Source organism: Odocoileus virginianus, chromosome 23 (assembly GCF_023699985.2).
Source record: "Odocoileus virginianus isolate 20LAN1187 ecotype Illinois chromosome 23, Ovbor_1.2, whole genome shotgun sequence".
Lineage (NCBI taxonomy): Eukaryota > Metazoa > Chordata > Mammalia > Artiodactyla > Cervidae > Odocoileus > Odocoileus virginianus.
In genome coordinates, this window is record NC_069696.1 from 18,216,234 (window position 1) to 18,239,924 (window position 23,691).

General features: G+C 43.0%; 1 protein-coding gene across 4 annotated transcripts in view; it reads left to right on the forward strand.

Moving 5' to 3' along the window:
* The window catches only part of BORCS5 (BLOC-1 related complex subunit 5), a 96,130-nt gene that overhangs the window by 62,501 nt on the left and 9,938 nt on the right, over nucleotides 1–23,691 (forward strand). For all 4 annotated transcript variants that reach the window (XM_020882712.2, XM_020882711.2, XM_020882713.2 and 1 more), the window contains exon 3: nucleotides 2,956–3,113. In XM_020882712.2, the coding sequence (XP_020738371.1) occupies nucleotides 2,956–3,113 (158 nt within the window). The remainder of the gene's footprint in view (nucleotides 1–2,955; nucleotides 3,114–23,691) is intronic.

Genomic DNA, 23,691 nt, shown 5'->3' on the forward strand with positions numbered 1-23,691 from the left:
AACAAACTACTGATACATGCAACAAGTAAATGAATCTGAGGGATTATGTTGAGTGAAAAAAGCCAGTCCCAAAAGGTTGCATTTTGGATTTTTCCCTTTTTGAACATTTTTGAAAATGGCAAAATTTTAGAAATGGTGAACAGATTAGTGGTGGTTAGGGCTGAGGATGGATGAGGGGTAGTTGTGGTTATAAAAAGCAACAGAAGAACTTCTTGTGGTTGGAATGGCTCACTATCTGACTGTGGTAGTAATACACAGACCTGCGCATGTGAAAAAACTGCACAGAGCTCAACACACACATCCAAGTACAGTGGGGATATCTGAGCAGATCAGTGGGTTGTATCCATGCCAGTGTCCTGACTGTGATATTGTATTATAGGTTTACAAGATGTTGCCTTTGGGAGAAGCTAGGTAAAGGAATACACAAGATCGTATACACAGGATCTCAATAAAAATGTCAGATCTGAAAAATAAATCCTTATTTCTGTCAAAGTCAACCCTGTCAAAAGCTCCTGTGGGGAGGCAGACTTCGAGGAGCTCCAGGCTGTCCCGTGCCAGGGTCGGCAGTGGAGGTGGGGGAGCAGGGCCCTGCGGGGTGCAGCCTGAACCCTGCTGTCAGGCCAGAGGAGGAGCTGAGAGAATTCTCTGGAACAGCTCTATCGGGTCAGTCAGCCTCCAACTTCTTGAGGGGATGAAGCACTTGGCTTACGCCCCAGTTCCTCAGAACCAGTGGAGGTTTGACATTGGCGGTTGGGAGGCAGGAGTGGGGAAGGCTTCCCAAGACAAGCTCGGATGCGTGTGAGTCCATCCTGATGGTGCCCAGTGCATGTGCCATCGTCGTGTTTATTTCAGACCCGCGCTGTGCCATTGGCTCTGGTGTGAGTGTACTGCTCTGGGTGTGGAAGGGGGTCCCCGAGATCCCCAGGCTCCCAGTAGGGATTCTCAGAGGTCAAAACTATCTTCACAGTAATACTTAGACGATTGTTAATTATTCTCATCCTCTTAACAAAAGTGTACAGTGGAGTTTTTCAGAGGCTTCATGATGTAAAATAGCAACATATTAAATGCAGAAGCCGGTCTGAGACTCTAGCTGTTTGCTATGAAGCCAAGACAGTGAAAAGACTTACAAAAACGGAAATGAATGCCACTCTTCTCACTCCTTTGTTTGGGAAAATAGTGATATCCTTTAAAATATGTTATTTACATTAGCACATAATGGGGTTATTATTATTAATTAATTTTAATTGGAGGCTAATTACTTTACAATATTGTAGTGGTTTTTGCCATACATTGATGTGAATGAGCCATGGGTGTACATGTGTCCTCATCCTGATGCCCCCTTCCACCTGCCTGCCCATCCCTCTGGGTTGTCCCAGTACACCGCTTTGAGTGCCCTGTTTCATGCATCAAACTTGGACTGGTGATCTGTTTCACATATGGTGTAATATACATGTTTCAATGCTATTCTCTCAAATCATCCCACCCTCACCTTCTCCCACAGAGTCCAAAAGTCTGTTCTTTACATCTGTGTCTCTTTTGCTGTCTTACATATAGGGTCATCATTACCGTCTTTCTAAATTCCATATATATGTGTTAATATACTGTATTGGTGTTTTTCTTTCTGACTTACTTCACTCTGTATAATAGGCTCCAGTTTCATCCACCTCATTAGAACTGATTCAAACGTGTTCTTTTTAATAGCTGAGTAATATTTTTAAAAATGATAAATGTTCAAGAATTTTTTTTTTCATTTTTAATTGGAGGACAGTGTTGTGTTGGTTTCTGCTGTTCATCAACATGAAGCAGCCATAGGTATACACATGTCCCCTCCCTCTCTTCCACCCCATCCCACCCCTCTGGGTTATCACAGAGCACCAGATTGAGCTCCCTGAGTTACACCAGCAACTTCTAACTGGCTATCTGTTTTGCATATGGTAATGCACCTGTTTCAGTGCTACTCTGAATTCGTCTCACCTTCTCCTCCCCCTGCTCAGTTTTAATTTTTTAACAGCTTTGAATATTGCTTTAAACTACATACACAAGTGCTTGGGGGTCCTCAATAATTTCTGGGAGGATCAAAGTGTCTGACACAAAAAAGTTTGTGAACCTTTGAGTTGGAAGGAAGCCCTTGATCAGAAATCAGGGGACTTTAGTTCTGGTCAGGACTTTGTTGTGTGACCCTTAGCATGTCATTTAAGCTCTTTAACTGGTATTTCATCTTTTGTAACTGCTAATAATTATCCTGGTCTACACATCTTAAAGAAAGGTAAGGTAATTCTTTGTGAAAGGCTTTGAAAAATTATGTCCAAAAAAAAAAAAAATGTCCCGTTCAAATTTAAGGGAATTTAATAGTTATCCAGGTAAACTGATATTGGAAGAAAACGTAAAGGATGAGGCTCATGGCATGTTAGTGGACATCCTGCTCAGCCTTTAAACGTCTTCATGAAAAAAAAAAAAGTCTTCACGTTTGTATTTCCTCCTAACAGTTTCCTTGTATATATTTTTTCTTCTGTTTCTCAGACAACCATTTTACAGTTCTTTTAGTCAAGAAGGGATTTGTATTCTTAATATCTTAAAGTAGTGCCATAAGGTCAGGTGCTGTGTCTTGTAGAAACCACTTACTGTGTGACTTTAGGAAAGTTACTTAACCTCTCTGCATCTTGGGTTCCTTACTTGTAAAATGCAGCTAATGATCATTTACTTTCCTGGGCAATTATAAGTCTGAAAAACAATGCCCAGAGGCTCTTTGCCAAGTGCTTGGTACATACTAGACGCTCCATAAATGATAGTTTGTCACTAGCACACGACAAAAGATGCAAAGTTAAATTTAATTCTCTTACTCTGTCTTCAGTAAACTTGTTATTAAACTACTTTATTCACAAGTTTACTAGTAATTTTTCATTTCATTTGGGTTTTTTTTTTTTTTTTTTTTTTTTCTTTTTTTCTGCTTTGAAGGGCTGTTGAGTGGCCAGACTTCCCCAACAAACACCAAACTGGAGAAACTGGATTCTCAGCAAGTGCTGCAGCTCTGTCTCCGCTATCAGGACCACCTCCATCAGTGCGCCGAGGCCGTTGCTTTTGATCAGAACGCTTTGGTGAAACGAATCAAAGAGGTAATGGATCGCGAGAAAGTAGCATGGCTGACTCAGTCTTGTGATTGTCTATGTCTCCTGAGTCCTCTTCTCCTGGGGTTTAGCACCACTGACCCCACTTTTCTGGGAAGTAGTCATTTTCTGTTTCAATGTCTTGACATTTGTCCCCATGACTTTGGGAACATCGTCTTTCCCAGCAGTAAAATGTGGTGATGGAGAAGAGTGGTCTGTGGAGTGGGCTAATCTGGAGTTTGAATCCTGGTTCCCCGTTTATTTGCTTGGGAAGGTTACCTCCCTTCTCTTGATCTCAGTTTCCTCATATGAAAAATGGGTCTAACAGTAGTAACCTTTCCGAAGGGTTGAGTGAAGATTAAATTGCTCAGTAAATGTTAACTGTTGTTGGTATGTGTGAAGTCCTGCCATACTAATTTGCTTTGACTGATACTTCAGCTCTTTCCTGTGTGTAACTTATATTTTGTTTTCCAATCGAGTATCACTTCTCTGAGAGCAAAACATCTGACATCTTCCTCAATTATATTTTTCACTGTGTTAGCAGGAAGAGCTCAGATTCTTATTGGTTAGATAAAAACAATTTGTGCCTACGTAACCCACAGGGTTTTTGTGAAGACACAAGATAATTCACATGAAAGTACTTAGTAAATGAAAGAGTGTATGGTACACTTGTTAAATAATTATGAATAACAATAAGTGGGTACTTCTTTTAAGCATTTAAATATATCATTGACTGGGCCAGCGCATCGCACAGCTCTGGGAGCACCAAGGTATAAGTAAGTATGTTGTCGAAAATTTTCAGTCAAGAAGGAATTTCTCTTCTGATACCTTGAAGTGATGTCATATAAAGAAAAGGTCAGGAGCTGTAACTTGGAGAAACTACCTATGTGAATGGCATTTCCTGAAGTTTAACAAATTAGTCCTGGTCATTGACTCTGGCAAGAGAAGATGGACATGAGGAAACACACAGGGGAAAAGTGGAGAATCACTGCAAATTAATGATCAGTGAGTAATAGAAGTACTACATCCTTGAGATGACAAAGTAGTCGTTAGCTCTACTGATAGATGTAAATGTGCCAACACCTCCATTATTTTACTATTTACTCTCCCTAGGATGTTGTGTGCATATATGCTTTTCTTATGGACTAACTACTCTTATATGGAAAAGTATTAAATATGACCTTTTTTGTTGGTCAGCATGCATGTGGCCTTTTCGATATTAGACTTATTTTGCTACATTATGGTCTGCAGAACTTGAAGTTCCAAACATGATTATGCATTAGAATCACTTGTGTTTTTTTGTTAGTTTTAGTGTTGAATTCTTCTCTCCTCTCCGGTAGGCCTAGCATGTGGTGTGAATCATTATTTTAATGAACTTATTGAATGATACAAATGCGATTCTCCATTACGTGGGATTTAGGAACCACTGATCTAGAGCATTATTTTCCAAGATAAGCTCTGTAAAACTGGTTCCATGCAAAGAAGGCCAGACTTTTTGCATATTTTATTACCATCCTCAGAAAGTCCCAATGCATATTATCTTATTAAAAGTTCTTAGCAATGTTACAATAAAGAACATAAGCACTTTTCAAACTTATTTGATTTTGGAACCCTTATCTTGGGTAACATCTGTTAACATCTTATATAAATAGTCTTTTTTAAAAGTTGATCTTTAGCATCTTCACAGTACACATACCCTCTGACCTCTCTCTCTCTCTCTAAAAACAACAGTATTTATTTTGTTGCGTTGGGTCTTAGTTGCATCATGCAGGATCTTTATTCCGGCATGCAGGCTCCTCACTGCAGCATGTGGGCCCAATTGCCCTGCATAATATGGGATTTTAGTACCTTGACCAAGGATTGAACCTGAGTCTCTATTGGAAGGCAGATTCCTAACCACTGGACCACCAGGGAAGTCCCAGGAGTGGTATTTTTTTAGAGCTTTCTTTGGGAAATGCTTCTGTAGACGTAAGACCTTACCATATTTGACTGTGTTAGACATTAACTGTGTCATTAATTTTCAGATTTTAGAATAAATCAACATTTTATTGTTTTCTCTCTTCTTTTTGATAGGGTCTTCTACTCCATACCTGTCACTTCACAGTTTAGGAAATTGTGGTAAAGAAAGATTAAGTGACTAGCTCACTGTCAAAGATCTGGGTAAAGTATTTTGTAGTTGATAGTGCCAGACAGACAGAATTCATTATACCACACTTTCAACTCCAGAGTGGTTTCTTGGGCCTGAGTAAGTGTTAGAATCACCTGGGAATTTTTACTCCAGTATAGATGGTGGAAAACTTTACACACACACTGAAGTAGGCAAATACTGAGACCTTTCCTGTCCTCACTGCTACTGTCCGGTCTGGCTACTGCAAACATCAACTTGAAGACCCCTGTTTCATCCACACCCCCCACTCACTCCCTGCCACCTCCCCAACTGGTCTCTTTTGCAGGAAATATCAGACATATTATTTCATTCATGAATATTTAAGCATATGTATCTTTAAAAATAGAAGACCCCTTTAAAAACTTTTTAATTTGAATTACTTTCAGACTTAGAGAACAGTTCAAAGCACAATTTAGAGAATTCCTTATATGCCTCTCATTACTTTTTCTAAAGTGAGCATCTTACAGAGCCTTAGCACAATGACAAAACCAGGAAATTCACATTGGTACAATACCATTCACTAAATGGAGATCTTTTTTTTTTTTAAAACCAGTTTTTCCATTGACAAAGACTCCTTTTTGAAAACACAGCCAGAGTGCCATTATCATACTTAAAATATCGCCTTCATTCATGCAGTATAGCTGAGATGCTTTTAAGTGATGTGTTGATTTCACTGCAAACCAGTTAGATGGAAATTTTTGAAGGGAGGTGGGTGGCGGGTGAAGGAAGCCGGGCCAAAGGTGTTCGTGAGCACACTCGGGATAATTCTCATGAGTGACCAGGGTTGAGCACCAGTGCTGTGGAGCATTCATTAAAGACAGTTAAACTGAGTTTAAAATTCTGTGTTTGAGGAGCCTTGGAATTCGCTTTGAGCTGTCAGTACTGGCCAGGATTGTTGCCAAGCAGAGACAGCAGGCCCGGTCTGAGCCGTGCCTCGTTAGCTTTCTTACGGCCAAGGAGGTCAGCATAGTTGCAGGTTTTCATTGGAGACGTGTCATCTGTCTTGGTGCAAACTCCTGAAACACACGTGTCTGTGTGCGCTCACTTCAAACCCCAGGGTTGAAATTAGTCACTTCCAAAGGAATAAAGCAGAGGATGTCGTTTTGATCAAACACCAGCTCGCTTATATTATTCCAGATGTTTCCTGGAAGTTGGGTTGCAAGTGTAAGGAAGTAACATAATGCTATATGTGTGGAAACGTCAAGGAACTTAATAACCATGGAGAATGTGTGTTAGTGGAAGTAGAACCCGGATCAGCCAGAAGCCCTGAAAGCTGCAGCGCTTGGGATCACTTCCGTTTGGCTGAGAGGGAAATGTGGCTGTAACCATTGCTGATTCAGACAGAAGAAAACCAAGAAGTTAGCTGGGCTTTCCTATTGCTAAATGTGGATGATGCTCTTGAATAACAAATTGATGGGAATTTGTTTTATCAGAGAGGAGTGGACGCTAGGGGTGTCTTCCTTCACACCAGAGAGTCTTGTCCATTGACCACTAGTTTCCCTAGTAGCTTCAGGATGACCCTCAGCCAGCCAGCCAGCATGGCTGAGCAGCTATTGTCGACTGACCTAGAGTGAGGGTCTTTAAGGGTTATAGAGAAGCGTGATGTGGTCCCTGATCGCTGAGAGCTTCATCTAGGCGAGGGAGCGAAGATACACGGAAGAGTAAGATGAAAGATTGGTGCCATCAGTGTGGACCACTCAGCTGTGGTTCACAACCGAAGGCCGGGAGAGTTCAAGCTCGAATATTCTGGGTTGGGTGAGGCTAGAGTCGTGTCTTCTAGGAAAACTGGGATTTGGGAAATCAACGGAGAGGAGAGTATTGCTGGCTGTGGGATCAGCTGAGTCTCAGAAGAAAATTAACCTCGGGGCTTCAGGGGACAGTGGAGAAACTAAACTTGTTCCAGGAAATCTCTCCGGTAAGAAGCAGATGTCAGAACTGGAAGGACCCGAGAGAGCTTCTGGTCCAAGGTCCTCGTTACACAGATGCAGAAATTGAAACTATGGAATTGAAAGTGGATGAAGATCAAATGAGATTTGGGTCTTTTTTTTTTTTTTGCGGGTAGTATATTAGAACAGGCTAATGGGTTGAGGGTGAAGAGAGAGAAGAGAAGAGGTGGTGGATAAAAGAGACAAGGTGAATTCTGAGAGTGAGGCCCCTGAGGTAGCAAGAGCCCTGGGGGCATTTATTTTGAAAGAACAGGGGGGAACTAAGCAGGTTTTTAAAAAGAGGGTGCCTGGCACAGACCAGCCACACCTGAGGAGCCTGTGAATTCTCTCTGAAGGAGAGGCTTTGTTGAGAGTGACTGTTGGATAGTAGCAAACTTGTGAGTCCAGGAGTTTTGAGGGCTCAGCGGAGGTGGAAAGAACTCGGGCCTTGATTTTGTGAGCTGTTCTGTGTGGTGGTTCTAAGTGTGAACTCCAGAGCCTCATTCCCGAGTTCAAACCCTGCCACTGCCTTTAATGAGCTGTGTGACCTCGAGCGAGTTACTTGATTCTTCTTATTTTTAAATCTGGCTGTGCCCAGTTGAGACATGTCTCTTAGTTGAGACTTGTGATATCTTTAGTTGTGACATGCAAGCCCTCAGTTGTGACACGTGCGTGAGATCTAGTTCCCCGACCAGGGATGGTTTTCCCCTTGCATTGCGAGTGCAGAATCTTGGCCACTGGACCGCCAGGGAAGTCCCGCGACTTGATTCTTCTAAGCCTGTTTCCTCTTCTGTTACATGAGGATAAAAAATAGTAGTTCGCCTCAGAAAGGTTCTGGTGAGGGTTAAATGAGTTATTCTGTGTAAAATACGGGACCATGTCTGCCATATAATAAACACTGTGGTATTAGCTCTTGTTATTGTTTTGAATAAAAATAATGACTAATAGAAAAAAAATAACAACAGAAAATAATGACTGAGAGAGAAAAGCCTATCCTTACTGCTCTGAATTGGCCTGTGTGAACTTTCCTGATACCAGCAGCAGCCTAAATATTGACTCATCTTAAGTACTATCAACAATCTGAGTATCTCAAAGAACTACACAGAGGCACGACTGATCATTTTTAACCCAGTCTGCAAGCCCTGCCTGATTTCCTTCATGCCACACCTATGTGCGGTCTGGAGTTTTTGTAGTTAATTTAACTGTTTATTCTGCTCTGTGAAAAGCAAACTGGTGCCTGGGGTGCGTGGACCATGAGGAATGTGATGGTGGACATGGCACGTGAGTGGTCCTCGGCCTTTAAGCTGTGAATGTCTCGCCTCTGATTGTTGCAGTGATTTCTGTTGGTATCTCGTCGTTTCTAGTTAAGGATTCAGGTTGGCAGGCAGACACTTTCAGTTTTAGGTCACATCTTCCATTGAAATTGGGGTTACTGAAAGGTAAGGAAGAAAGGAGCATGCATCCTCCTAACGTAAGGGCTTCCACAGGGGCAGAGGATGTGGGGAGGAAGGTTAGTGGCAGAGACCTGGAAGGAGGCCCAAGGAAGACATGGTTGAGACAGCTGCGTGGCTCACAGTCACTAACCTGGATCTCGTTTCTGCCCCACTCTTGCTGCTGTCAGTGGGGGAATGTGTTCATGGATTCGAGTACCTTCTTAGCTGAGCTGAAGCCACTAGGTTAACTTCGTTACAGTTTCTGTGTGCTTGCTTAAAGGCCTTAAAACTAAATTCATGAGTGATTCTGGTAGCGTCTGTGTGTTTCATTGTTACCTGTGTTGAAAGCACGCTCTCTTAACGTTAATCCAAATGAAGCATTTTCAGATGGACACGTTAAGAGTCAAAACCCTTAGAGAGCCACATGATTATGTGGGATTATGAAGACACCCTCAAATTTCTCTAATTCAGCCATTTCACGGCACATTGAAAACCAAGGGTCCTTGAGTTTACTGGGGATTTGTCCAGGCTTTTTCTCCTAGTTAATAACTAAGTCAGTAGAGGATGAATCTTTCTGATTTCCCGTCCTCTTTTTTTTTTGCTATACCTTACTACTTACATTCCACTTCCACAGAACCTTATCATCGGGTTTTTATTCCTTTTTCGTGCTGTAGGCTCTCAACTAGTGTTGGAAGGAGTGAGCTCCCATTCTCGGGCAGGGATTTCTTTCAGTTGACAATAGTGTAATGTTTGGGACCCAGCTGGAGCCATTTTCCAAGGATTTGACCTGACTTCCTGTACCATGTTTCCTCCCATGGGGCTGGGGGAGAGGCTGACCAAGGTTAAGTGAGTTTCTCACAGTTTGCACAGAGAATCCGTGTCTGAATTGGCGTTAGTATTCACTCTGAGCCCCTTCAGCGAGAAGCCTGCTTTGTGTGAGCCGCTGGCCAGGTGAGGCTGTTACCCTTTGCATGCCACCTTGAACCAAATGTCCTCCAAATGATAACACTGTTAGATTCCTGATGCTGCTTTTAAATATATCCTGGCATTGGCCACTGCTTGCTCGACTTCACATTATAAAATGGGTTTGGCAGCACTGGTTAAAGCTATAAATTTTGACAAGAGCATTGAAATGTTGGGTTTCTTTTTGCTGAAAGGCTGAGGGTGAGGCATTTCTGGAACGTTCCAGATTTCCTTTCTGTCTGACAAGCTCCCCTGGTGTAAATTTCAGGTTGAGTCTTTGGGACAGAGTTGTGCCCCCTTCTTGTCCTTTGGGCAGCCCTTCTCTCCAGTAAGAAACACAGCTGGTCCCCTGCATGGCAGGAAATCCAGCTAAGGGACTGGGCACATTCTGGTGTATCTGGCTGTAAGGGACGCCGTCCAGCACTTCCTCAGACCTGGCCCCTCACTTCCTCTGCACTAGCGCTGGCCTGCCAAAAGGCAGAAATCCTGGACAAAGGCCCAATCAAGTTTATTACTCGCCTGTTGGAAATGTGGGCCTGTGTGTTTTGGCGAGGCCCGAGCAAAACCCAGTTATGCGACTGCTTTGAGATCCCCCTCCATGCAGGCTCTGGATACTGATGTGAAGCATGTGTGAGCAGCAGCCCCGTTTGCCTCCAGGTCACCTGCCCTAGTCGTGCCCCTGGACAGCCAGCTCGGCCAGCTTTCCTAGTACAGGCCCCACGGGCCAGGCGCTGGAGCCCCACTCCACTCTCTCCCCCAGCTCGTTTTCCAGCCTGCGAGGATGGGTGATGTTGGAGGCCCCTCAGCCACCTCTCTTGTGAGGAAAGCCAGAGGAACTGCAGTCTGTAAGCCAGCAGGTGAGCAGTATTCCGGGCACATGGTAACAGAACTGGAAGTAGGACCGGGGAAAGACAGTTCCTGTCCTGTGTCTCTTTCATGAAGAAAAATAAGGAAGTGTAACACATTATTGGCCAGAGATGTATAAATAGGTCTTTTGTTACCCAGACATTACTGACTGGAGACTTTCAGTCTTCAATTGCAAAATAAATTGCCCACCACAGGCATTAGCTTCTGCAAAAATCTCCTAATCAATAATGTGTTAATACATTTGAATGTTGCTGTGATGCTCAGCACATACCTGGCACATAGTAGACATTTGATAAATGCTTGTTAAATGAACAAGTTAATATATTCTTCACATGTGTCAATGTCTTTGGCATAGTGACTGATAAGCTTTCTTATTCTATTACAGAAAATAAAAGTTATGAGTGTTCTGTTAGGTAAATGTCCTGATAGCTCAGTGGGGTAAAGAATCTGCCTGCCAGTGCCGGAGACATGGGAGATGTGAATTCGATCCCTGGGTCAGGAAGATCCCCCGGAGGAGGGAGTGGCAGCCTACTCCAGTATTCTTGCCTGGAAAATCCCATGGAGAGATGAGCCTGGAAGGCTGCAGTCCAAAGGGTCACAACGAGGCGGTCAGGACTGAGTGATTAAGCACACGGCATACACATTAGGTAAATGTAGGCTAGACTGCACCTATAAATAGACTCAAGAATGTGTAACGGCTCAAATGCCACTGAAGTTTACTTCTTGCTCATGTTCAGGGTGGATGTTTCTGATTAGCAGGTGACTCCTCCATTGAGTTAGGAATTCAGGGCTCCTCCCATTTTATGGCCCTGCCATATCCAGCGGCCACATTGCTGATAGCATTCCAGTTGGCAGGAGGGGAAAACAGTGGAGTAGCACAGATGTGAGATTCTCCTGGATCAGACCTATAAATGGTGCCGGTCACTTTGGCTGGAACTCGGTCACATGGCCATAGCTAACTCCAGAGGAGGCTGGGAAATGTAGTCTGTCGTGTGCCCAGGGTGGTTTGGGGCTACATTTTGAACATCTCATTATCGTTTGTTTTTTTTTTAATTTCCTTCTAGTCTTTTTTTGTTGTTGTTGGTCACTTTATTTTTGACTGTGCTAGGTCTTTGTTGCTGTGTGGGCTTTTCTCTGGTTGCAGTGAGCGGGGGCTACTCTTCTTTGCAGTGTGCGGGCTTCTCAATGCAGTGGCTTCCCTTCTTCCAGAGGGCGGGCTCTAGAGTGCTCGGGCTTGAGTGGCTGCAGCTCCTGGGCTCTGCAGCACAGGCTTAATAGTTGTGGTGCACGGGCTTAGTTGCTCTGTGGCATGTGGGATCTTTCCAGACCAGGGATTGAACCCGTGTCTCCTGCATTGGCAGGTGGATTCTTTACCACTGAGCTACCAGGGAAGCCCCTGTGTGCTGTCTTTGAACTTACAGTTCTAAAATGCATCTTCATTCTGACTTTGAGATTCACAGGGGTTGGTGCAAGGCCCCGAGGTCCCAAGTGAATTTCACTTGATTTAGGTCCTCCTGTCAGTGAAAATCAAGTGACATTAAGCAAACAGTTAAATCATTAATATTAAGTGGAAAAAATTAATACATATTATATAGTTAATAGGATTTTAGATATGTTAAATCTCTTTTTTAAAGATTAGAAGGAAATATGACAGTTAGTCATGGTTGCTAACTTTAGTGATGAGATGATCAGTATTTGCTTTTAGCCTGGTTTGTTCTGTTTTCCTTTTTAATGAATCTCTATCTTGAATGTGCATTTTTTTCCCCAACTTGGAATAATTCTGTTCTCTTTTTCTCATTTATATGAGCCTTATTAGGGTTCTGTCTCCTTGGCTGCTGCTTTTTGACTCTCTGAGATAAGAATACGCTTTTCAGAATGTTCTGTGCTTGTACGTCTTCATGTTTGCTTCATTCCTGAACTCATTCAGCTCTGGGCCAGGCTCTGCTCCAGGTGGTAAGGATGTATCACTGAACAAAAGAGACGGACTCCCTTCCTCATAGACCTTAACGTTCTATTGAGGAAACAGGTAATAAACAAGATGAAAAAAGTAGTTTTACATACCACATGTAAGAAAAATGCCAAGAATCAAAATAGAAAGCAAGAAAAAGGATTTGAAGTGTCAGTGGGGTGTAAATTTTAGGTAGAGTAGGCCCAGAAGGTCTTATTAGAAAAGATACAGTGACCTCTTGGCTAGTACAGAGCAAGCCAGGAGGGCTGTTCCTCACAACTTCTACACGTAGAAGTTATCAAAAATGTTTCGACCAGTGACAATCACAGTACCTGCCTATCCACTATTAACAGTCTGTTCTTTATCACACTTGTTGGGATGTCTTGAACCAGAGGCTCATTTGCTGTCTCTGTTGTTTCTTGGAAGGACACTTCCAGAGCCAAACTCCTTTTAAAAACATCTCTCATTCTTTCAAGGATTCTTCTCAAGGATTCCTGAAGGTTTTCTTGAGGAAGTATCCCTAGAGCTTGAGACAACAGTTAACTTTTTTCTGCCTTTGTTGATAGACTGTATTTTGGTATTGTGAGATTTTTATATTTTTTAATTTATTTTTTAAAATGCTCCATCATTTTATTTTCTTTTGGCCTCACCATGTGGCACGTGGGATCTTAGTTCCCCGACCAGGGATCGAACCCACATCCCCTGTAGTAGGAGTGCCGAGTCTTAACCACTGGCACACCAGGGTAATCCTGGTATCATGAGATTTTAGATGCCGTCCTGGCCTCACTCTCCAGGGTTCATTCTGCACATGAGGAAAGAGCTTGAAACTTGTCCAGGGATGTATCCAACCATTGCGAGAGCTGCTCTTGCAGAAAATTAAGGCGACAGCCAACTTGCATTCCAGAGCAAATGGGACAGTGAAGATGCAAGCTCTCTGCCAGGACTCTAAGGAGCTGTGTAAATGAAAGGATTCTTTTAGTGAGTAAAAGTTATTTCTTTAAAATGCAGCAAGACCACCCACCAGTATATTACTGTAGAAGAAGGAGCGTTAGTGGCACAATTAAAATAGCGTTTAGTAGGGATTTCTTCCCGCATCCTAGCACAAAGTCAAAGTGAAAGTGAAAGTTGTTGAGTCGTGTCTGACTCTTTGCAACCCCATGGACTATACAGTCTGTGGAATTCTCTAGGCCAGAATACTGGATTAGGTAGCCTTCCCCTTCTCCAGGGGATCTTCCCAACCTAGGGAACAAACCCAGGTCTCCTGCATTGCAGGCGGATTCTTTACCAACTGAGCTATCAGGGAAGTTTCCTAGCACACCTCAGTGGTTTTCTTTTTTTTTTTTTCTTACTTTTTTTATCAAAATATAGTTGATAACAATGTTGTAATTTCAAGTGTACAGCAAAGTGATTCAGTTATACATACATATATATATTCTTTTTCCGATTCTTTTCCCTAATAGGTTATTACAAAATATTGAGTATAGTCCCCAGTGCTATACAGTAGATATATCTATTTTATATACTGTAGTGTGTATATTTAATCTTTGACTGACTTCACTTAGTTTGATAACCTCTAGGTCCTGCAAATGGCATTATTTCCGTCTTTTATCAGCCATTTTCTCTCTCACCCTTGCTGAGACCAAGACCCCCTGTCACCGCATACCTGCCTCTGCGTCCTGTAGCTGTCACAGTTGTGGCCACAGGACCCACTCGCCTCGGGTGTTCCTCTGGCCTCCATTCTCACCCCATGCCCCCGTGTGCCCCCGTGTGCCCCCTTCTGCTGGGCTCTGCCCCCGTTTCTGCCCGGTGCATTGCCATCCCCCTCCGGATATGCCAGCAGCCTGTCTGAAAGCACTCCTGCTCTGCCCGGTCAAGGGGTCTCTGCCTCATTTCTCCCTTCGTGCCGAGGGAGGTGTTCAGTGCATGAGGCTGTGTCGAGGGGAGTCGAGGTGTCAATGACATGGGCCTCCGGACTCTATGCCAGGCGCTGCTCGCATGTCAGGGGGGGTCACCTGGCACAGTGTTTAAGAGCACTGACTCCGGTGTCATTTGAGGTCTACCAGACGATTATGTTAGTATAAACTTTATCATCAGCATCGTCACAGTCCCATCTTGGGTATCTCTGGTTCTTTCCTCATGCACAGCATAGAGGATGTTAGGTGTAAAATATGTACCTGCACACTACCTCCAAAGTCTGTTCTCTCAGTCAGAGAAAGGGTTATATTCATGTCCAAATTGCATAAGTGAGGGGATTATAGAGCACATTATTAACCCAGTTTTACATTGGCTCAGGTTTTAAAATCGTGAATGTGTCGCTTAGGTCATACAAACTTACTTTTGTTTCCCTGTAACCCTGGACATAGGGAAGGGGAGTCCAGGTTACTGTGTGCCTGCCAGATTTTCTGCACACCCGCCCCCTTCCATCTATCACCACGGCCCCTTCAGCTCTTCCCCTAGTGTGGAGTGAGAATAGTAATAATACGACCACTGTAATTTCTTTTACGTGTTTACCACGTGCCAGGTCTAGAGCAGACATTTGATGTACCTTGTCATAGACTTCTGACAGATACAAACCAGGGTTCAGAGACCTGAAAGGCAAACCATTCAAGGGCATGTGGTTGTTAAACGGTGGAGCCGGACATTCAAGTCCAAATCTGAAACCCACATGGAAGACTCCAGAACCCTTTTTCTACTGTCTTTTTTTTTTTTTTTTAAGAATTTTTTTTTATATGGACCATTTTAAAGTCTTTATTTGTTACACTATTGTGATTTTTTTACCGCTAGGCAAGTGGAATCTTAGCTCCCCGACCAGAGATTGAACCCACACCCCCTGCGTTGGAAAATGAAGGCTTAACTACTGGGCCGCCAGGGAAGTCCCTCTCTTTACTTCTTTATCCAAAGGCTTTTTACTCCCCAACTCCTCTCCTTGATCACACTTAATGCTCTCTTTCCCCGATCCCATATTTCTTTCTAGTATTCCCTCCGTGGTTTCACAGCACACTTTTTAAAATTTCAAACGCAGTCCTTATGGGATGCAGCCACACTTAAGAAAATAACCCTGAAGACCCCACGTATCCATCTCGAAGATGCCAGCTCTGTCGATTTAAGGCTAACTTTTCCATGCTCCTGATCAGCCACTTTTTTTGGGAAAGGGGCTTTTGCCAGTATCTCAGAGGACTGTGGCAGAAATGAAGGTGGACAGAGGGACGCCAGACAGTGGTTTCGTGCTGTCCCCTCTCCCACTCAGGAAGGCTGCAGAAAGTGGGGCTTTAATGAAAGAGAAAGCAGAACAGGGACTTCACAGGGAGGCAGAAGATCCTCTGGGACTATGGTTCCCAACCTTTTTGGCATCAGGGACTGCTTTTGTGGAAGACAGTTTTTCCGTGGACCAGGGGTGCAGGGGAGAGCGAGATGGTTTCAGGATGATTCAAGTTCATTATGTTTATTATGCCACCGCTGATCTGATAGGAGGTGGAGCTCAGGCAGTAATGTGAGTGATGGGGAGCAGCTGTTAATACATATGAAGCTTTGCTGGCTCGCCCGCCTGCCCACTGCTCATCTCCTGCTGTGAGGCCCTGTCCCTAACAGGCCATGGACCAATACCGTTCTGGGGCCCAGGGGTTGGGGACCCCTGTTCTAGGATGTTTATGGGCCCTGAACTAGTATCTTTTGCAGAGTCCAGGAAGAGTCTCCCGGGGGGAAGGAGGAATGGAATTTCTGCCCTTGAGCTTTGATTTTGCCCCTGATGTGTTTCTCTTCCTTTTTGGCTGCCTTTCAGTGTCACTCTCTAGCCCATTTCCAGGGCAGGGCATCGGGGTGGGGGTGATCCGCCTGACATTGATGTATTGAGCTTTGAGACTCACTTAAAGGTTTTGAGATTTCTTCCCTCCCATCCTGCCTGGACCTAAGGCCTCCAAAGGTAAGGAGGCACAAGGGAAGTTGGACAAGTCATAAAATCATTACTGAGGCAAAGTGATGCAATTATTCCTGAGATCCTGGTGTCTTTTCATTCTCTTAAAGACCCAAATAGAATGGGTTCTTTTGCTGAGACATTTAGATACATTGTTTGAACAAAGGAAGCAGGGTCACTGTGAAATGTCCATTATGTGGTAATCGATGCCATTCAGCCTGTGGTTTAATTAATGAGAACACTGGCGACAGTCTGCCCATTGTTTGTCCCTTGCGCAACAGGAAATGGCCCACTACCCAGGAGCTGGAGGAGGCTTATGTAATTCCAGAAGGATGCAGAAACTGCGCACCACTGTGAATGATAGCCTCCTAGCTGCAGGTCGAGGCCACCTGACCAGGTTCCTGTTCCTAACGGCATGGAGACGCTTGACTGATGGACCCTGTCCTTTGATTTTAACATCAATTCATGATAGGCTTTTATTTTCCTTTTGGCCAGAAATAGTGTCTTGAGAAACTTTTGTTTATTCATATATGTATTTCTTTATGATTGAAGTATAGACCAAGCACGCGCATCATCATAGTTAGTTTGCAGTCTTGTGTTAATCTCTGCAGCAGAGTGATTCAGTTCTACACATACTCTCTCTTTCTGTATTCTTTTCCATCATGGTTTATGCCAGGATATTAAATAGAGCCCGCAGTGCTATACAGTAGCACCATGTGCTTATCCATCCTGTATGTACTAGTTTGCATATGCTAACCCCAAACTCCCAATCCATCCCTCGCCTTCCTGGCCACCGAAGTCTGTCCTCTGTGTCTGTGAGTCTAGAAAACTTTTGTTTTAGGTCACGGTTGTGACACACACTGACAGTCGGTTTGACCAGGTAGAGCTCGCTGTTGAAAAGCTGGTGGTAGTGTAGTGGATCAGCCCTTCGATCAGATCTGGAGCCCAGCCCTGGCGCCGGCGGTCCCTGCCGTGTGGACTGACCCTCTCCAGGGTGGCCTCCTCCTGTAAAGTGAGGAGGGGTGGGATGAAATGATCTCTGAGGCCCCTTGCTGTGCTAAAACGCCATGTTCTGAGCCCCCTCGGTGAAGTCAAGATTGTGAAATGCTTGTATAAGTGAAATGTCAGAGTACAAAATGTACAAACAGACTTTGCCAGAGAAAATGTCACTCAAGTTTATCTGCTAATAAATAGTGTATTCCCCTTGGTCTCCTCTTGGTTTTTGTTTTGTGAATGTTCGTGTTATGTCTGGCAGCTTGTTCTCCTTGTTTTTAAAAAAAGAAATGGTGGTGCTTAAATTAGAAACAAAAGTGTCCTTTCACTCTACTGGAAGACTGTGAAAATTGCCATATTAATGCATCTGTCAAGGATATCAAAAAGGTCCCGAACACATGGCCCAACATGGTATAAAGTAAATCGATACTTGAATTAATGGGCTCTGAAGAAAAGATAGGGGGAGATTAGACTAGAAAGCATAGGTTTGAATTCTGACTTCACTGCTAGTATGAGCTGTCTGACCCTGGACACATTTTATGATCTCTGACCCCTGATTCTGCAGCTCTAGTAGAAGAGTATTTTCCCTATAGGCCCCTTGTGAGAAATAAAGATACTGTATCTGTGGTACATAGTACAGTGCCTGACAGTTAATTGATACTCACCCAGGTGGCGCTAGTGGTAAAGAACCCACCTGCCACTTCAGGAGACTTAAGAGATGTGAGTTAAATCCCTGTGTCTGGAAGATCCCCTGGAGGAGGGCATGGCAGCCCACTCCAGTATTCTTGCCTGGAGAATCCCATGGACAGAGGAGCCTAGGGGGCTACAGACCATGGGGTCGCAAAGAGTCGGACGGAGCATGCATGCACAGTGGATAGTAGTTGTAACTGTTAAACATTATTTTAGAAAATACTTTTATTTATTTGGTGGCATCAGGTCTTAGTTGCATCATGTAGGATCTTTCCTTGCGGCGCGTGGATTCTCTAATTGTGGTGCTCAGACTCCATCGTTGTGGAGTGTGGGCTTAGCTGCTCTGCGGCATGTGGAACCTTAGTTCCCCAACCAGGGATCGAACCCATGTTCCCTTGACTGCAAGGTGGTTGCTGCAACACTGGAACCAGGGAAGTCCCTGTTCTTACATGATCTTATTACATTCATTAAAATATCTAGGGAATTACTAAATTATATATTGTGTTCTGCTTTCCTAGTTATCCTAATATGATGTATAAGATTACTAATAGAGACAGTCCAACTAGCATGGATTTCAGTTTCTGTTTTCGGTAGACCTTGTAGACTGAGATTTCCCAGGGAAGGATTTCCCTGCTTGTCTGACTTACAGATCAAAGGTGTGATATGAGAATAAGTGGCAAGAATTTACTCTTATAAGCTGTCACCATAAATGATTGCTTTTGAAAACAGTCACTTCAAAACATCCAGTGTGTAGTAATTGATGTCATCGAGCCTGTGGTGTAATTGATGAAAACACCTGCTTGTCATCTGTCCGTTGTGCAAGAGGGCGGCACCCCGGAGAAGATTCCCACAGAGAGTTCCTGGTCCTCTTCGGGGATGGTCGTCTGGAGAAGGGGCAGAAAGCCAGAAACCACAGAGTTGACTTGGAAGAGTTTTTGTTGCAACCTAGGAAACCCTCACCTTTATAATCTGTGTGAATCCCCATGAGAATGGATGGATGGTGGTGGGCTACAACGGGCCAGACTTTGGTTGACAGCAAGGGGCAGTCCACTGTCTGAAGCGGAGACAGCTGATCATACAGGTCACAGGCAAAATCAGGAGGTAGCAGATGTGTTAAAGCTCGAGCAACGAAGCCACAGCGTCAGGTTCTTAGAGCTGAAGAAAGACCTCCGGAAGATGCTTCCAGTCAGAGTGACTTTAGGAAGGTGGCCATTACAGGGTCAATGCAGGAACAACTCAGGAATGCGACTTCCCTGGTGGCTTGGTAGTTAGAGACTCAGCACTGACACTTCGGGGGATGTGGGTCCCACCCCTGGTTGCGGAACTGACATCCTGCATGCCATGTGGCATGGCTAAAAAATAAATAAAACAAAAAAATTTTTTTAAAGAACAAATCCTAAAGGAAATCAGTCCTGAGTGTTCATTGAAAGGACTGATGTTGAAGCTGAAACTCCAATACTTTGGCCACCTGATGTGAAGAGCTGACTCACTGGAAAAGACCCTGATGCTGGGAAAGATTGAAGGCGGGAGTAGAAGGGGACGGCAGAGGATGAGATGGTTAGATGACGTCACCGACCCAATGGACATGAGTTTGAGCAATCTCCAGGAGTTGGTGATGGACAGGGAAGCCTGGCGTGCTGCAGTTCATGGGGTCGCAGAGTAAGACACTACTGAGTGACTGAACTGAACTGAAGGAAGTTTGCAGGCAATGATTAAGAACTTGAGTTTGAGGTACCTCTCATTGTTTTATAGGATACATTTCAGTGGTTTTTGGTGTATTCACAAACTTGTGCAGCCAATATCACTATCTAATTCCAGAACATTTTATCATCCCCCAAAATAAGCCCTGTATAAATTAGCCGTCACTCCTCACGCCCCATTCTCCCAACCCTGACAACCACTAATCTCCTGTCTCTGTGAGTTGCCTGTTCTGGGCATTTCACATACTTGGAATCATAAGATGTGGCCTGTTGTGTCTGGCTTTTTCACTTAGCATAGTGTTTTCAGAGTTCATCCATGGTGTGGCTTTTATCAGTATCGCTTCCCTTTTTATGGCTGAGCACTATTCTGTTGTATGAATATATCACAATTTGGTTTATCCATTTCCCAGTTGATGGGCATTTGCGTTGTTACTACATTGTGACTATTATGAAATTGTTAGGTAGTTAAATAGGGAAAAGGAGTCCAGAATGGCGTTTGCTAAAAGACCTGGAAGGGAAAAGCCCGTGAAAATAGAACAAAGGAAGGTCCGAGGACCAGAGTGAGAACCTCAGGTAAAACAAACAGCACTCCTGGCTGGCCCAGTTTACATAGGACAGGCCCAGGGAGAGAGAAATGTATAAAAAGAGGAGCCAAAGCTAGCTCCCCCTCTCTCCCGCGCGCTGCGGCGCTTTTCTCTTCACGTCTTTGGGTCTACATGCCCTTGCGCCTTGAAGATGGATTTTCCTGCTATTATCGAAATAAAATAGAGCTGTGACACTGATTTATCTAAGAGCTATAACACGGTCCGTTGGACACCTGAGAGCTATAACACGGTGTGTCCAAGACCCGAGAGCTATGACATGCCGAGGGGGGCTTTAATGTCCGTCACTCCAGATCTTTGTTGTGATGAGACAAAAACCGAGGAGCATATGCTCGCCTGACAAAATAATGTTGTCATGAACATGTGTTTACAGGTTTTTCTGTGAATAGCCATTTCAATTCTCTTGAGTATATATATTGAAGAGTAAAAGTTCTGGGTCATGTGGTATTTAATGGTCACCCTGTATTTAATTCTTGGAGAAACTAAAGTGTGCCGTACCATTCCCACCAGCTGTGCATGAGGATTCCAGTTTCTCCACGTCCTCACCAACACTTACTGCCTGGCTTTTTATTTCAGCCATCCTAGTGAGTGTCAAGTTGTAGCTGTTTGTGGTTTTGATTTTCATTTTCCTAATGACTGAAGATGTTGAGCGCCTTTCCGTGTGCCCACTGGACAGAATTTCAAGCTGTATTTGCAGCCCCAGATTTTGCCCTTGGGACAGTACTACTTTACTTAGTTATGTCAACTGCTCTCTAATCACAATTGGTAGTTCTGAGATTCAGAATGGGAGAAAGAGTGAAGCTTTTTATAAAGCACTGAAGCAGTTTCTTTTGAATGTGATCATATAATTGGGGAATTTCTTAGTTTTACGTTAGTACTTAAGAAAAACAGATCTCCAAACAGATTTGGCCATCCGATGATATTTCTTGTAATAATATAACTTTACATTTTTATAGCTCTGGTCTCTTTTTAGGTCATTTTCAATATATCATCTCATTTGTAATCTTTATAACACTACTGTAAAATAATAGGTGGATGATGGATGGGTATTATCATTCCCATTTTTAAGAAGGAGAAACTCAGGCTCACACAAATAGTAGGATTTAAATTCAAGCCTTTTGATTTCTATCTTTCTATGGCAGTGAATTATTAGCCAAGTCAAGGATTGGGGGTTGAGCCTGCATTGCTGAAAATCAGTGATATACCCATCTCCAAAAAGACGTTCAAGGCTTGGCCACATCCCTATAGATTTTTTTTTTTATAGACCTGAGAATTCATTATTTGGATATATGTAAACTAGAATGAATTCTCAGTTTTCCATTTAATCCCTCTAGCTAGAAAAAAAATTATAATAAAAAAAATCATAATAAAAGAGAGTTGTGTACCCCTGTGTATTCATTACACTTGGGGGCACTGAAGGATATCTATACAAAGGAACAAAGCTGGGGCTGGATTTGAAATGTGAGGAAAGGGCAGAAAGCCCTTGGTTCGTTGGCCTCAGCCCATCGTGGCCTCCAGCTCCCAACCCCCATATTCCTAAATTGACCAACTTGGGAAACCAGAATTTAAAGGCAGAATGAATGCAGAAAAAGTGGACTAGTTGAGACCAAATAAAAATTGACCTTGAAGCTTAAGTTAACTGAGACATCACATTAAAAGCTGAACATTACTTTTAAAGGATGGAAAAAATGAGTGACTTTTTAAAATAGAGTCTCAAGTTCTTGAGCAATCTTTTAAAAAAAAAATTTATTAAGGCTGCATTGGGTCTTAGTTGCATCATGTGTGATCTTGTGTTGGGGGTGCACAGACTCACTAGTTGCCATGTGTGGGCTTACTTGCTCCGAGGCATGTGGGATCTTAGTTTCCCGACCAGGGATTGAACCTGTGGCCCCTGCATTGCAAGGTGGATTCCTAACCACAGGACCACCAGGTGAGTCCCAAGACCTTAAGCAGTCTTTTTTTTTTTTAAGTTTTTTTAAAAAAGACTTAAGTAACTTAAGAAGAGGAGGAAGAGCAATAATCTGTTGATTGTATAGAGTTGAATTTTGTTAACTGTGAAACACAGCTTGTCTACTCATTTTCTTTTGATCTGTGAAAAAGTTAAATTTGCTTTTCACCATCTTGAACCTATCTACAGCTTGGGGTTTTAGAATTTAGAAGATGTACACTCTTCTTTCTGAAGCTCTTACTGTTGTCATGCATCTTTTTTCTAACTTAGAGCTATTTACTCTTGAAGTATGTATCACTACTTTGACAGGGTTACCTTTACTTTGAAAGGGAAGTTCCATAAAGCATTTAGACATCCTCCATAGGATGACCTACCTTTCCCAAACCAGCATCAAAGCTTATTCTATCAGGAAATTTTAAAAAATAATTTTTGAAACTGTGTACTCTTGCTAGAGAGGATATCGTTTATTGAAGCTCTTCTGCTTGCTTTCAAAATATCTTTTGAAAAATGTATATATACATGCAAGTATATGTTTGTATTTTTATTTTACCATGTTGGTAGCACCAAACAGTGGTAATAGTAACTCATTCTCATGGCTGAACACATAAATCAAAAACATATGGAAGGATTTGTAGGTAAGTAATGATTTCAGTTATTACATAGCGTGAAATGTTTCTGTAAGGGAACTTGGGGGTAAGTAATGTGACTGTGTTGTAAGATTTTCAGCAGCAGAAGTTCAGAACAAAAATAAAACTTACCAGCAAAACACACAATAGTAGATTGTCCTCTGAGTGATTGTGTAAACCTTGAAGATAGTGTAATAGTGATGAGCCGTAAAAATTGCTCACCCGCCTTTAAAATTCCTTTTTTAAATGTTTTTATTTCTTTATGTATTTGGCTGTACTGGGTCTTAGCTGCAGCATGAGAACTCTTAGTTGCAACATGTGGGATCAGTTCCCTGACGAGGGATCAAACTCAGGCCTCCTGAGTCTTAGCCACTGCACCACCAGGGCCTTTATAAAACAAGATACATGTGCCTATGTGGATATCTTCAAAGGTCATAATTTTTTCTGCCCATATTTACTTCATCTTGTTTTTCCATTTCTCATGTAAAAGAGGTTTCTAGACATAGTTTCTCTTTCAGTTCACATGTATCTGGTAATGTGTTTATCTGGGGCTCTTCTTTGTGTTTTGTGCATGTTATCTCATTATTCCTCACATTAATCACATGAGGTAAGTCCTACCATTATGCCTAGTTTAACGGTGAAGAAACTGAAGCTCAAAGAGGTTAAGTAATTGGTTCAAGGTCACAAAGATGATCAATCATATGCACAACCGAGATTTTAACCCAGTTTTGTCTGATAGCACTGTCTTCAGGTGCAAGCTATATACAGTCAGCCGTAAATCTAGAATGGTGACATGCTCACAGTAATCCTTTGTT